The 15,356-nt window shown below is 43.1% G+C and overlaps 1 protein-coding gene across 8 annotated transcripts in view; it reads left to right on the top strand.

Moving 5' to 3' along the window:
- The window catches only part of KIAA0319 (KIAA0319 ortholog), a 96,809-nt gene that overhangs the window by 44,858 nt on the left and 36,595 nt on the right, over window positions 1–15,356 (top strand). For 7 of the 8 annotated variants that reach the window (XM_049105873.1, XM_025443061.3, XM_025443094.3 and 4 more), the window contains 4 exons: window positions 9,569–9,758; window positions 12,787–12,885; window positions 14,187–14,284; window positions 15,173–15,260. In XM_049105873.1, coding sequence (XP_048961830.1) covers window positions 9,569–9,758; window positions 12,787–12,885; window positions 14,187–14,284; window positions 15,173–15,260 — 475 coding nt within the window. Of the gene's footprint in view, window positions 1–9,568; window positions 9,759–12,786; window positions 12,886–12,972; window positions 13,224–14,186; window positions 14,285–15,172; window positions 15,261–15,356 lie in introns of those variants that run through there. The other variant, XM_025443104.3, reaches the window with a different exon arrangement.

The raw sequence follows: 15,356 nt of genomic DNA, 5'->3' as shown, positions 1-15,356 counted from the left end.
CCACATCAGGAACTGCTGGCAGTTTCAACCACAATCCCCCATTTGACTGGAACCCTTACTGTGGTTCTGGCCCAGGGGCAGCTGCAGACTCATTTGTTGAGGTTGGCTTGGCTCAACCCCTTCCCCGGTCCCTGGCTCCACGTTGGGAAATTTTGGAGGTGTGCACAGGACTTTTCTTGGCCAAGACACCGTAATAGCACCTGGTTACTACCCCTAAATTAAGGTGTGCACTTCCTTGTCTCGTTCTGTTGTAGATGAAGGGTGGCTGAAAGAATTGGATCTCTAAATTCTAAAGCATTAGATACACCTGCTTATTTTAGTCTAAGTGATATAATTTTGGAATGTTCATGCAGTTGGTGGAATGAGGTCTGGATCCGATGACCAAGAAAGAATTCTTGAGACGTCTTTGGTGCAAAATGGTGTTTTTATGAAAGCGTGAGGGGCAGGATCCGCCAGCAGAAAGAGCTGCTGCTCCATCCAGGCTTGTGAGGGATGGCTGATGATATACCTGGGAGTTGGGGGAGGAGCGGAGGAAAAGAGAGATTTCAAAAGGGCTTTCATATGCTAAAGAGAACCTAAGGATACTGGAGGGCTTGGCAACTTCTAGAGGAGGTGGTTTTTCTCTCAGCAAGGTAGGGAGTTTCCTGGAGGAGTGTCACACTGACCCCACCCAGAAGTGGGGGTGCGGAGCTTGCAGGGTGTGAGCTTGTGTTTTGTCCTCAGCTGGCCTTCTCTGCTCACTCATCATAAGGACTACAGTCCCCGAGCTACAGACATCTATACATATGGCAAAATCTCACTAAAACAACCTAGAATCACAATGGCCATTATGAGAAATGTTCCAGTGAAATAAGATCACTTAAAAAATGCACACGGTGGGCAGCCCTGGTGGCAAAGTGGTTTAGCACCGCCTGCAGCCCAGGGTGTGATCCTGGAGACCCGAGATCAAGTCCCACGTCGGGCTCCCTGCATGGAGCCTGCTTCTCCCTCTGCCTGTGTCTCTGCCTCTGTCTGTGTGTCTCTCATGAATAAAATAAAATATTTTTAAAAAATGCACATGGGGGTGCCTAGTTGCCTCACTTAAACGTCTGCCTTGGACTCAGGTCATGATCCCAGAGTCCTGGGATTGAGTCCTGCCTCAGGATCCCTGCTCAGCTGGGAGTCTGCTTCTCCTGCTTCTTCTGCCTGCCATTCCCCCTACTTGTGTGCGCTCGCTCGCTCTCTCTCAAATAAATAAGTAAAATCTTAAAAAAAAAAAAAGTGCACTTGGCAGCAAGGATTCCCAAGTTAAACAAGCAGAATGGGGATACCTATTTTTGGAAGTCTCCAAAAACCTTCAAAATTCTCAAATAGCTTCATTAAAAGACTCATTTTAAAAGACTAATATGAAAATTAACGACATAAGAGGTACCCTACAACAAAAGACTATGAGACAGACATGACTGTGCACAGCTTCCCCTCTACCCTCCTTGGTCTAACATCCATTCTGGCAATCTTCTGGACTGCTTTTCCACTTGAAGAATTATTATTAAACAGTTATCTTTTTCTTAAGATTTTTAATTTATTTATTCATGAGAGAGGCATAAACCCAGGCAGAGGGAGAAGCAGGTTCCCCACAGAGAGCCCTATGCTGGACCCAACCCCAAAACCCCGGGATCATACCCTGAGCCAAAGGCAGAGCTCAATCCCTTAGCCACCCAGGGGTCTCTAAACAGTTCTCTTTCAAAATAAGACCACCAGTCGGATGCCTGGGTGGCTCAGTTGGTTAACCATTCGATTCTTGATTTCAGCTCAGACATGATCTCAGGACCTTAAGAATGAGCCCCATGTTGGGCTTTGCGCTCACTGCAGTCCCCTTGTCCCTCTCTCTCCACTCCTCTCTGCTCACACACTTGCTCTCAAATAAATAAATAAATCTTTAAAAAAAAGATTTATTTATTTATTTATTTATTTATTTATTTATTTATTTATTTATTTATGAGAAACACACAGAGAGAGAGGGAGAGAGGCAGAGACACAGGCAGAGGGAGAAGCAGTCTCCATGCAAGGAGCCTGATGTGGGACTCGATCCCCGGTCTCCAGGATCACACCCTGGGCTGCAGGCGGCACTAAACCGCTGAGCCACCTGGGGCTGCCCTAAATAAATAAATCTTTAAAAAATAATTTAAAAATCTGACCACTGAAGTCATAGTATCCTCTTCTGGTACTTTTCATTTCTTCTTTCAAAGGCTGATCTAGATGCCATAAAGAATTTCCTAAGTCCAGGGAGGATCCTCCAAAGTTCTTAACACATATATTACCTTCTGAGATTAATGGATTGATAAAAAGGCAGAAAATAGGATGGGGGACCACTGTTCATGACCATAGCTGAGCACTTTGAAAAGACTGTGAACCAAGCCTATAAATAGTCTGCCAACTTGATATCCATACAGACATCCCTGTATGGACCCCTTCAGAGCTGACAAGACTCTGAGGGATTTTTGGGTAAATTCTTACTTATTCCCTTGAAATGGCCAAGGGGAAACTAAAATTAAAATTAATAAAAAACATTGCTAAATTCTGGTAAGTGCCTTAGCTATACTCTCCACTTTAAAACCCACTCAGTACCTGTAGTAGAATCCTGGAAAAAGCAGGAGCTGGCTCAAAGTAAGGTTTATACCAGGGTCAGCTCTCTCAGATCTCTGTAGGCCCTACAGAAAAATAAAAATTCAGTGCTACCAGAAATATGTTTGTCCTTACTAAAAACTTCCTAAAAGAACATTCCTTCACTGTCTCTTTGAGATACAAATGTTCTACAAACTTCAGTGAGGTATTCTTTTTTTTTTTTTTTTAAGGTTTATTTGAGGGAGAGAGAGAATGAGATGGAGAGAGAGAGGCCGCATGTGCAGGATCTGGAGAGGCAGAGGGAGAGGGAGAGAGAATCTCAAGCCAGACCCCCTCACAGAGCACGAAGCCCCACAACACGCAGCTCAGTCTCAGGACCCCTAAGATCACTACCTGAGCCCAAATCTAGAGTTGGAAGCTTAACAGACTGAGCATCCCAGGTACCCTTGGTGAGGTAATGTTTATCAGAAGAATAAAAGAGGGAAAGGTCATTTGAAATTTGGGCCAATGAAAAATCACGTGATTTCTCTACAAATATTGATAAAGTTTTAGCCATCTGAGCAGATAAACTTAACTTATCCAAAATAAAAATCCAAAGGATGTTTCATTGCCCTAAATTTCAAAAGATCTTTCTACCTTTTTACTTCATGGTGAGTGAATGTATATTATCCTGTCACATGGCTAATATTTATTTATATATGTATTCATTCACACATTTTTTTAAAAGATGTTATTTATTTATTCATGAGAGACACACAGAGAGAGAGAGGCAGAGACATAGGCAGAGGGAGAAGCAGGCTCCCTGCGGGGAGCACCATGCGGGACTTGAACCCCCCATCCCTAGACTCCGGGATCATGCCCTGAGTGGAAGCCAAATGCTCAACATTCAGCTACCCAGGCGTCTCTCATTTATTTTTAAGTAGGCTCCATGCCCGGCTGAGGTCAAGAATCATATGCTCTACTGATTGAGCCAGCCAGATGCCCAATAATGGCTAAATTTTTAAGACAAAACATACGGGACGCTGGGTGGCTCAGTGGTTAAGTGTCTGCCTTCAGCCCAGGACATGATCCTGGAGTCCTGGGATCAAGTCCCACATCGGACCCCCAGCATGGAGCATGCTTCTCCCTCTGCCTAGGTCTCTGCCTCTGTGTCTCTCATGAATAAATAAATAAAATCTTTAAAAAACACATACGAAGTCTCTGCTTCTGTCTTTATGCTTATATGTATCTTTGCACACGTATGTCATAAATGTGTGGTAGTTTCTATCTCTGGATGGCAATGCCCAAATTAATTTGTAGAAGAGTTCTATTTAAGTAGCTTAAACAAACACTTATATACATTTTTTATTTTATTTTATTTATTTGACGGAGAGTGAGGAAGCAAGTAGGGGCAGACGTAGGCAGAGGGAGAGAGAAACAGGCTTCCCCCAAAGCAGGGAGCCTGATGCGCGGCTCGATCCCAAGACCCAGGGATCATGACCTGAGCCAAAGGCAGATGCTTAACCAGCTGAGCCACCCGGACGCCCCTACATTTATATAAATTAAATTAAATATAATAGAAACTAACTCAAATGTTTTTCAGGTTTACATGAACTAGGAAATATTTAATATAAAAGCTAGTTTATGTTTGTTGGTTTCTTGAAAGCAGGCATATCTTTGGAGGTAACAGCAATAGAATTCCAGCTGGGTTTACTAATCAACTAGCCAACTTGTGACATCTCTGTTAACAAATTCCGTCAGCTAGAAAAATAACCCAGGATGATGACTGATGTTGTCTAGTATCTAATAAAGTTTTTGTAGGTAATGTAAACAGTTTGTTAAGAACAAGTAAGTTAAATAGATGTAAATCAGGTAAAAAGGTTTTAGGTGCATTTTTAAAACAGTTTCTCCAATTTTTTTTTTGTAACCTGAAGCCTTAAAGTTTTGCTAAGTGATGAATTAAGTTAAATTTATCCACCATCCAGATCACTTCCTAATAAGGTAAAATACTGAAACATTAACTACAGAACACAGGTTTATCCATTTTTTCTTCCTTTCATGGAGGATTAAAGTATTTTGGTCTATTACTAAGTAAATTTTATCCCACACTAAGAAATTTTCTATGAGAAAGCCCATGTTTCCAGAAGTTATAAAGCAAAGAACAGGATGCTAATGTAAAAGTTAGTAATTGCTTTCTTCATTTTCATGAAAAATTTAGAGAAAAGGGTTAAAAATATAATATATGTGATTAAAATTAGAAGCTACTAGGAGTATTACTAGAAATAAAAGGGCAGGGAATTTTATCTGTGATCAGGACTAAGATTAGAATGAATCTAATTAAATGAGTTTTAATATCTTAAGTAAAATTAGTGCAAAATTAGAATTTGATTTTTTCTTTGTTGAAAGGACAAAGGTTTCTTAGATGACTGGCTTGCTCTTTTTTTTTTTTTTTTTTTGGCTTGCTCTTGATAAGAGATTATGAAAGGTTTTCCTTTACCTTTCTCAGTAATCTGCGTAAAAGAAACAAAGATCTTGTATCTTGTCAAAATAATTTCCTGATCAGGTGTTTCGGTTACTTAAGAAAGCCAAATCCTCTCTATTAAAAGAGGTAAGGTGTTTTTGTTTTTAATTTTCTGTATTTGCCTAGGAATCGTTTAATTGCTACTATGGTAAATGGATTACTAAGTATTGCTTCACTTAATATTTGAATGTGTTTTAAAGCCTTTTGACATTTTCTGACAAACTTTCAAATATCAAGTTCTCAATCCTTTTGACCTCAATTTTTTTTTTTAAGATTTTACTTATTTATTCATGAAAGACAGAGAGAGAGAGAGAGAGAGAGAGGCAGAGACACAGGCAGAGGGAGAAGCAGGCTCCACAGGGAGCCCAATTTGGGACTCAATCCCTGGGCCCCGGGATCACACCCTGAGCCTAAGGCCGACACCCAACTGCTGAGCCACCCAGGCGTCCCTTTTTTACCTCAAATTAACTCAGATTTTCCAGTGTCCCTGGAAAATCATGCCAAAAATTATTCTTCCTCTTTATAGAAGGGAGATGTTAACTAATTAGGCTCATTTGATGTGTTAAATGGCATGGGAAGTATTATTAAATCATAACTAATACTAAGCTTTCTTTATGTTCTAGAAATTTTATGAAATTCTTGGGGTACCTGGGTGGCTCAGTTGTTTGAGCGAGTTGTTTGAGCAACAGACTACTGATTTTGGCTCAGGTCGTGATCTCAGGGTCATGAGATCCAGCCCCGCCCAGGGCTCTGCTTTGAGGTAGAGTGTGCTTAGGATTCTGATGACCTCTCCCTTTGCCCCTCCACCCTTACCCCTTCTCCCCTGTTCTTGCAAGCTCTATTTTTTTTTTTTTTTTAAGATTTTGTTTATTCATGAGAGACAGTGAGAGAGAGGCAGAGACACAGGCAGAGGGAGAAGCAGGGAGCCCAACGCAGGACCCCAGGACTCCAGGATCACGCCCTGAGCTGAAGGCAGATGCTCAACCACTGAGCCACCCAAGCGACCCAAGCTCTCTCTCTTTAAAAAATTAAAAAAAAAAAAAAAGCAAAAACTTAAAAAAAAAAAAGATAAACATAGACTTAGCATATAACCCAGCCATTCAACCTCTAAGTTTACTCAATAGGAACAAAAATATCTGTACATAGAAAGACACATAGCATTATTCATAAAATAAACTGAATAGGACACAGTCAAGAAATTTGAAACAAATCCAGATTAAATTTGTAGAGGATAAACGATGTTTCCTACAGTTTTGTTTTCAAGTGGGCAAGACCAGACTTTTGATAAGTTGTTTTAGAGTAGTTAGAGTAGAAAAAAGAAAGGAGGCATCTGAGACTCTTGTTGACCAAGCCAGGCTGTGAGCTGAAGGCTGAAATGGGGGGCGAGGGTGCCCATGGCTTCCGTGGGGGATCCAGGTTCTCTGGGTGGGGTGTGTCAGGGAGGACCTGCATACTGACAGCTCAGCGAGGAGCTCTCTCTGGAGCTCATGGAGGCAGGGCCCAAGGGTGAGTGGAGACCTGGCATTCCCTTCCAACCCAGAGAGGCCACGTAGTGGGAAAGCAAGTGGTCTGCACAGGAGGCACGAGGGGAGTCGTCATCCCATCAGCCATGACCTGGTGGCTGTGAACCCTTGGAGAGGCACTCTGATGTTTCCTACCACTGTCTGTAGACCATTTTTTATTTCATCTTGGTAGTAGTTTTTCAAGGCTCTCAAACTAAAAAATCTGGTTTATCTTGTGGAGTTTACAGAGGCTATGGGGTCTCTTGATCGGATGGGTAGGGGAGGGGCCACCAAATGGGCAAGCTGATATAGATAGGCTGGAGGCCGGTGGCATGGTTGGTGGAGGAACTCACCCAGGGCAGAACAAAGGAGATAGTAATGTATGAATACACTGCAAGGGAGCAGCGGGCAGGATGGCAAAGCGGAGAGGACTGCCATGAGGCAGTGGTGGGGGCTGGTTATGTGGGAAGGTGAGGACATGGGGGATGCATGCAGTGTTCCCCATTTGGTATGTGTGTTTGGGTGTAAGTAGCCCATTGGTCATCTAGGGCTTATGGATATCAGCCGACAGGGGTTTGGGGTGACTGTGGGTCCTGCTACCTTTCTCAGGTTTCTGATGTTCAAGTTGCTTGCCCCAAAGCAGCCTCTACAGAGGTTCCACTATAATATGTTGCAAACACCTGTTCTGGAGCTCTGGTTTGCAGGGATTCTGAACCTCATAGTGTTCTCAGCACAGATGCAGTGAAGTCTCCTATATCAGCACGCACTTTACAAACCTTGATGTCTGAAACCTCAAAGAAACCAAGCATCTTAAAATTATGGTAGACGCTGTAGGGGTTCAGATTGTCATCCCCAAACACGGCACCTAAGAAACAGCGGTGCAGGAAGGATAATCTGCTGTTGTCCCCTGGAAAGCAGGAGAGCAGTCTCTCATGTGAAAGGTAGCCTCCCTGTACCTGGAGGGGATTTAGGGGAGGCATGTCACCAGAGACAGGGATTTGGGGGAGAGGAGACTATATAACCTTGTTACTTCTTCACCACTAACTATCAGAAGTTCAAACAAAGGTCTTATCAATTCTTCACAAATCTATTGTTTCTTTGTCTAAAATATATTAAATATTTTGTTTTGGTCATTCCTCTGCATCTCCTATCTTTATGGAGCACCTGCACATACATTTGTATACACATGATTAAATTTGTTTTCCTTCTGTTAATCTGCCTTTTTATTTGGAGAGTGGTGGTCTCAGCCAAAGAACTAGAAGGGCAGAAGAAAAATTATTTTTCCTTTCCTATAACCCACTACCAGGTTTTTTGTTTTTTTTTTAAGATTTTATTTATTTATTCACGAAAGACACAGAGAGAGAGAGAGAGAGAGAGGTAGAGATGTAGGCAGAGGGAGAAGGAGGCTCTAGGGAGGGAGCCTGATGTGGGATTCAATCCTGAGACCCTGAGACTGCAGATCACGCCCTGAGCCAGGGGCAGGTGCTCAAACTCTGAGCCATCCAGGCATCCCCTGATTTACATTTCACTTACAGCTTTCTTTCTATGGATTTCTCATGGCACCTTCCCCCTTGGGTCTCCTGTGTCCTGAGCATGACTTTTACTCACCTGGCCCACTGGCAGATGAGGCTCAGAAGAGCATTTTATTATCATTTTATGAGACTTTCCTCTATGGCACAGAATACTCAATTTAAAAACTTAAAGTTGGCTGTGGTGCTTAGGCAGCTCAGTCTGTTAAATGTCTGACTCTTGATTTGGGCTCAGGTTTTGATCTCAGGGTTGTGGGATCAAGCTCTGCATCAGGCTCCGAGCTGACCATGGAGCTTGCTTGGGATTCTCTCCACATCTCTCTCTGCCCCGACTCCACCTCAAATAAAGAAATAAATCTTTAAAAAACAAAACAAAAACACTAAGTTGGCTGTTACTCTAACTTCCTGCTACAATTTATACTCAGTAGAGGGTACAAATAGATATCATTTACTCTAGAAGCCTGGTTGTTGAATTATCTGATTGATTCAGTTTTTGTCTTATTTACTAGTTTGGGGGCTTACTACGGTTATTTTCTCTTTTCATCTCAAGTGATGGCATGTGTATGTTCACTTATAATTGTCCAACCTACAATTTTCTTACTTTTTTCTTTTTAAGATTTTATTTATTTATTTATTTATTTATTTATTTATTTATTTATTTGAGACAGAGAGGCAGAGACATAGGCAGAGGAGAAGCAGGCTTCCTCCAGGGAGCCTGATACGGGACTCAATCCCAGGACCCTGGGATCACAACCTGAGCTGAAGGCAGACCCTCAACCAATGAGCCACCCAGGTGCACCGTTTTCTTAAATTTTTAATGGGTAGCAGAGAGATTATTTTAGAGGAGTGGTCTTGGGGCACCTGGGTGGCTTAGTTAAGTGTCCAGCTCGTGGTTTTAGCTCAGGTCATGATCTCAGGGTTCTGGAGTCCAGGCCTGCCTCAGGCTCTGTGCTCAGTGTGGAGTCTGCTTAAGATTCTCTCTCCTTCTTCTGCACCCCCAACACTCATGTGTGTGTGCACATGCTCTCTCTCTCTCATAAATAAATAAATCTTAAAAAAAGAGAGAGATGGTCCAGACTTCTAGTGTTTTGTGATACTAGATATGAGGTTTTTTTTTTTTTTTTTTTTAAGATTTTCATTATTTATTCATGAGAGACACATAGAGAAGGGCAGAGACACAGGCAGAGGAAGAAGCAGCCTCCTTGCAAAGCACCTGATGTGGGACTCAATCCCGGGATTCTGGGATCACTCCCTGAGTCGAAGGCAGACGCTCAATTGGTAAGCCACCCAAGCGTCCCTAGATATGGTATTTTGAATGCCACAAATCTCATTTATGTAAAAGGTCAGTGACATTGTGTTGCTCAACGAGGTCAACCATTTTTTGCTTTTTTTTTTTTTTTGGTAACAATGTGTTTTTGTGATTGATCTCCTAGGGTCTCATGCTGTCCTATGATCCTCTAGCCAGACTGGAGTTCAGCCCAGCCTCCACAGAGGAGAACCCACCTGTCACAGTCCCCACGTGGCACCCAGAGCATGGTGCCATGACCCTTCCCGCTAGCCTCGTCCCCGCTGAGCCTACCCCATCCCAGCAACCTGAATCTCCGCCCACTGCTCCTGGGACAGGTAACTATAAGAACAGTATAGCTGGGAGAAAAGTACAAATCATGCTATGGAGTAGAGTAGCTACAACTTTATAAAGTTTGCTCATTCCCTCCAGGCACATCTTCAAGCCTCTCCCCAGTGCTAGAAATGGTGCTCCACACCAGCAATGAATAGATGAACAGACATTGTCTTTTCCCTCAGTGATCTGTAGTGCAGGAAATGAGAATAACGGGGTTTTTGTATCATGTGGTAAGTGCTGGGACAGGCTGCTCTGGGAGCGGAGGGAGAAACCCAGCTTGACCCTTCTGAAGGCCAGGAAAGCCTTTCCAGAGGTGATAATGCCAGGATACAGCAAGCCAATTAAAAATGGGGGTCGGTGTGTTGTTCAGGTCAAGGCAGCACAGTGTGTAATAACCATAATGATAATTCTGTTCAGTGAACACTTACTGAGTACAGGGCTCAGCATTTCCCAGCCATCACCTCATCCACTGACTGTGCAAGAGAACAGAAGTACTAGGGCTTGTGTGACATTTTGGGAGAGCCGTTAGGAGGTCAGTGTGGCTGGAACAAATCATGTGAGTGAGAGGGAATGGCAAAGTATGGATCTAGAGTGGTAAGCAGGACAAGATTTTGAAAGATCTGCAGTCTGTGCTAAGGAGTTTATGCTTTATTGGGTACGTATAGAGAATCTCTGAATGATTTTATTTTTAAAGGTTTTATTTATTTATTCATGAGAGACACACAGAGAGGCAGAGACACAGGTAGAGGGAGAAATAGGTTCCCTGTGGGGAACCCAGTGTGGGACTTGATCCCCGGACCCCAGGATCATGCCCTGAGCCAAAGGCAGACACTCAACCCCTGAGCCACCCAGGTGCCCCTCTCTGAATGATTTTTAAGCAGGAAAACAAACTGATCAGATGTGTTTTCAAGAAAATAATATGGAGCTATGGAGCTGAGTGGAGACAAGAAGATCCATAAGGACTAGAGAGAGTGGTTGCAAGGATGGAGAGAAATAACGTTCAAGAGATGTCTGGGGGCTGGAATCATTAGGATTTGATGAATGGCTCAATGGCAGGATCAATGACAGGGGACTCTGAGATAGATGAGTGTGTGGGACTGGACATTAGATGAGCAATGGGCTGAAGATAAAGGATCAGGAGTCATCAGCATAGAGGTGATAAGTGAGGGTGTAGGGCACACATGGGACCTTCCAGGGAGGGCAATGGGTGAGCTGGGGAGAGGCCTCAGGAGGATCATTGGGAACGTCTTTACATAAGGAGCTGGGAGACCCAAAGGAACTTATGGGGCAGGCTGAGTGGCCTTGCCAGAGAGGCAGGGCATCAAGAGGAGGCATGCACTGAGGGATAGAAAGAATACTTCCAGGTAGAAAGATGTCATGAAGGAAGCCAGGGGTTGCAGAGATCATGACGAGCACTGATGAGCTCCCATTAGGTTTACTAATAAAGGAGGTACTAGAGACCTTGTTTCCAAAGCCATTCTATGGTTGACATGCTTTGGGGATAGCCCTCTCTGCCTTGTTCAATTACTTTTACCCTAAGCTTGAGTACAGAGAAAGGTAATGGCAGAAGAGAACTGTGTGGTATTTTGGAAAGGAAGCCAGCCTGGGATATAGGATCCTTGGGTTCTAATAGGACCTACTGCATGGAATTAGTAGAAGGTTAGATGAAGTAATCATTTTTTAACGTCCTTAGAACCGAGCCTGGCATAGTGTCATCTGCTATGTGTGTTTGTTGAAATCAAATTAAATATTGGTGGATCTATTTTTGCTAATTATTCATATAACTTTGAGCAATTACTTGGCCTTTCTGAGCTCAGTTGCCTCATCTGAACCTTGTTCTGAGTGCTGATTTAGCGGAAAAGTGCTTTTGATGAGAGTGAATGTCTCCGCCGCCTGAGTTAAAATCACCTTTTTATGGAGGTTGACTGGGTTTTCTCTTGGAAAGGTTCCAGGATCGAGGCCATCAGTGGTAATTCACGAGGCTGCTAACAGAACTGAGTGGTGTGTGACTAATGATACAGAAACACTTAGGATAAAATGATAGGTTGGGACCAGTGTCCCCTCTACGTCCACGGTTACTGACTTTCAGGGCACAGAGTCCATGGAAGTAATGGGAAAGAGGAGCCAGAGAGGCCGAGGAGGCCCCTGCAGGTGGTCCAGGAAGGCTCTGGAAGGACAGGGTACTGAAAGGAGAGGATCAGTTGTAAGTGAGCCACATGGCCCCCTGACACCTCCAAGTAGCCGAGACCTCTGAGGAGCACTCCGCTTTAAGACAAAACAGAATGGGAGCTCTTCAGTGCTTTTCTCTGTGTGGTATCTGTGTGATATCTTGACATATCTCAATTGTATTTTATAAGTGAAGCTAATGTCCAGTTACATCATGCCAATTGAATAATACATCAGTGTTCTGCTGCTTACGGAGGAGGTAAATGAACCTTGTTCTGAGTGCTGATATAGTGGATAAGTGCTTTTGATGAGAGTGAATATCTCCGCCGCCTGAGTTAAAATCGCCTTTTTATGGAGGTTGACTGGGTTTTCTCTTGGAAAGGTTCCAGGAGCGAGGCCATCAGTGGTAATTCACGAGGCTGCTAACAGAACTGAGTGGTGTGTGACTAACGATACAGAAACACTTAGGATTACACTCAATTTTTTAATGAAAGTAGCACATACCACGGAGTCAAGAAGCACTGATGGTAAGAGAAAGAAGAGGCTCAACTTATAGTACCCGACCTGTTCTTCCAAAAACCTTATTACCCAACACTGTGCTCAGTCAATCCAAATTGCGATTTTCTTCCCCTTGTCAACTCACACAGATGACTTAAAATTTATGAAATTTGCCCTGCAGCATAATATGGGTCTTGGTAGGTTACTAGCCAGAGGAAAGAAGTGTCTTAGGTAAAATCAGAGGGAGGAGAACTACTATAAAGAGAGATGTTATTTTGTCTTACCTAAAAACAAATCTATCACGGGGCAGTAATATAATAGCATTATTGTGTGTAAAGGACTGTACCATGTCTAATCAACTCATAGCACAAGAGCTCGTGGTGTCTGCTGGAGATAACCTGATACTGACTTTACCTGAAAATGAAGTGGAGCTGAAGGCTTTTGTTGTGTCAGCCCTACCTGCAGGTAAGGGTTTGGTTTTCCTTTGTGACACCAGAGGCCAGGTAGCTGGGTTGCTCTTCACCAGTCTTTGCTGGTTATTTACTGCGCAGGTTCACTTGAACAACACTGTGTGAGGTCCCCACTGAAGGGTCGGGAGTGGTGGCGAGGCTTTGGTGGTCCTAAGCCTTAAACCTCACTGAAGTAGTTCAAACTAGAGGAAGAGTATGGGAAATGAAATACAGGACATATCCTGTAATTGGTCAGGACGGAAGGTCATGCATTTCTGAGGATGCAAAGCAAGGGATGTGTTAGAGCTGGAGAGGTTTCCACATTCCAGAGTTTGACCTGTGGTCACCCAGAAGGTGTGGGAAGATTTTACCCTGAGGAGAGAGGGCGTGGGGCATGTGCCCCAAGCTCTGTTTACAGATGTTCTGGTGTTGACAGCGGGGCTCTGAGGTTCTCAGGATGCCTCGCACCAGCTCTTCGAAATATGTTGCTCAAAATGCCCTTTCTTTTTTTTTAACTTATTTTTTTTGTATATTTTTTTATTGGAGTTCCATTTCCCAACATATAGTATAACACCCAGTGCTCATTCAAAATGCCCTTTCTTCTGCTTGTCCAGAAGCAAACATTTGAATTCTTCCCCTGAGCAGCCAAAGGCATTCTTTCCTAAAGTATATTCGTTCTTAAAACGTTGAATGTTTCTCGTTCAGATTAATTCCCTCATTTGCTTTCCCCTCTATCACCTATGGGTCAACATTTAAGCAGAGATGATATTTGGCATTTGCCTTTAATCCTGTTAGTTGAGGCACTCCACACCTGAATTAGTAGCATCTCATGGTAGGAGACATTCTCGTCTTCTTACAGAGGTTTAACCCGTTTTTGTGTCCTTAAAGAAATCCCCACAACAGATGGAATGTATGGAAATCTCCTTGCCTTTTATTAAAAGGAGAAAAAAGAACAATGGATTATACTGTAGTTGAAATTTATATGTAAATATATAGTCACTCTGAAAGGAAAGTCATCAAATGGTAAATTTAAGAGCAGAGAGATGGTTTTCTTTTCTTTTCTTTTCTTTTTTTTTCAGTTTCTACATTTCATGAGTTTTTCCATAAGCTGTGTGTTTTTCTAATAAAACAAATTTTACGTTAAAAGGATAGAGAAATCTCACAGTTCTTTACCTGGATGACAGTTGAAAGCAGAGTTCAGAATATCTCCGCTGTCCCTTCTGCTGGGGTCAGGGCTGTCATCCTCTTCCATCTGCCCAGATTGTTAAAACAACCTTTCCAAATTTATGATTACTCATATTTCTTTGTTGCTCTCAGAAACCGCATACAGCTATGAATGGAGTTTAATGCACCACCCTGAAGACTACCGAGATGAAATAAAAGAAAGGCACATGCAAACTCTTAATCTCTCTCAAGTAAGTAACTGCAGACTGATTGTCTCTGACAGCACATCATAGAATTCAGCTAACACTTTAGCTGTTGAGCCCTGAAATCTGTTTTATGACGAAGATCAGAAGAAGGTTATAAATGAATAAAGTTTCAACCATAGTTTCAACCATGTAGACAGGCAAATGTTGAAAGAAGGAAACTTTTCAGATAGCTCTTCTTTATTTTAATTAGTTGGCATATCAGCTTGGATAAAGGAGACTGGTTGCCCAAGGGTTTCTGTGGTGAGGTTGCAAAGCCTGTGTTCTAAGTCCCATAGTCTTTTTAGTGGTAGAGACGTTCTGGTTATGTCTGCTTCTCAAGCAAGTAGGCATATTTCTAGAGCTGCCAGTAATTCCATTCCAGCTCACAAATGCTTTGGCTATCAGATACTGCTCCAAGAGGTAAGCCCCTCACAAGAAGAAACATGTCCCCTTCCTGGATCATAACGATCAAGAAACTGACTTAGCTACTAGGGATCTGGTTTCCCACCTGATGATCATTTTGTCTTTGGTCCTGAGACCACACAGCCATGGGTGCAGCGCGAGCTCATATAACCACCGTGCTCCGCTTCTCTGAGTGCCAGACCACTGACAGCCAATTTATGGACTGCTGCCCTCAGCAGGTCCACCCCACTTATGTGGTCCGTGAGCATCCGTGACGAGGCTGTGGGCTTTTCTGGGTGATTTCCAGTGTGCCAGGGCACTGGCTTCGAACACGTGGCAACGTCTGCACAGCTCCAGATGAGACCTTCTCCTAAGACCCTTTGCTGTGCTTAGTTCAGGAGAACGGTTTCTGGAAGATTTTAGGACTTTCTAGGCAATGGACCTATCACGTCCTTAGCATGTTTACCCCTGAAACTTTTCTTTACGTTGCAGTTGTCAGCGGGACTTTATGCCTTCAAAGTAGCAGTTTCTAGCGAGAATGCCTTTGGAGAAGGATTTGTCAATGTCACTGTTAAGCCAGGTAAGCCTGTGTGAGAGAATGGCCTTGTGTTGTATGGGTTTACATCCGTTTTTGGTGCCAGAATGATATTGTAGCTTTTATTTTTACGTTTGGCTC

The sequence above is a fragment of the Canis lupus genome, chromosome 35 (genome assembly GCF_003254725.2).
Source record: "Canis lupus dingo isolate Sandy chromosome 35, ASM325472v2, whole genome shotgun sequence".
Classification (NCBI taxonomy): domain Eukaryota; kingdom Metazoa; phylum Chordata; class Mammalia; order Carnivora; family Canidae; genus Canis; species Canis lupus.
The sequence above is the reverse complement of the archived record's forward strand: the minus strand, read 5'-3'. Positions and strand labels throughout refer to the sequence as shown.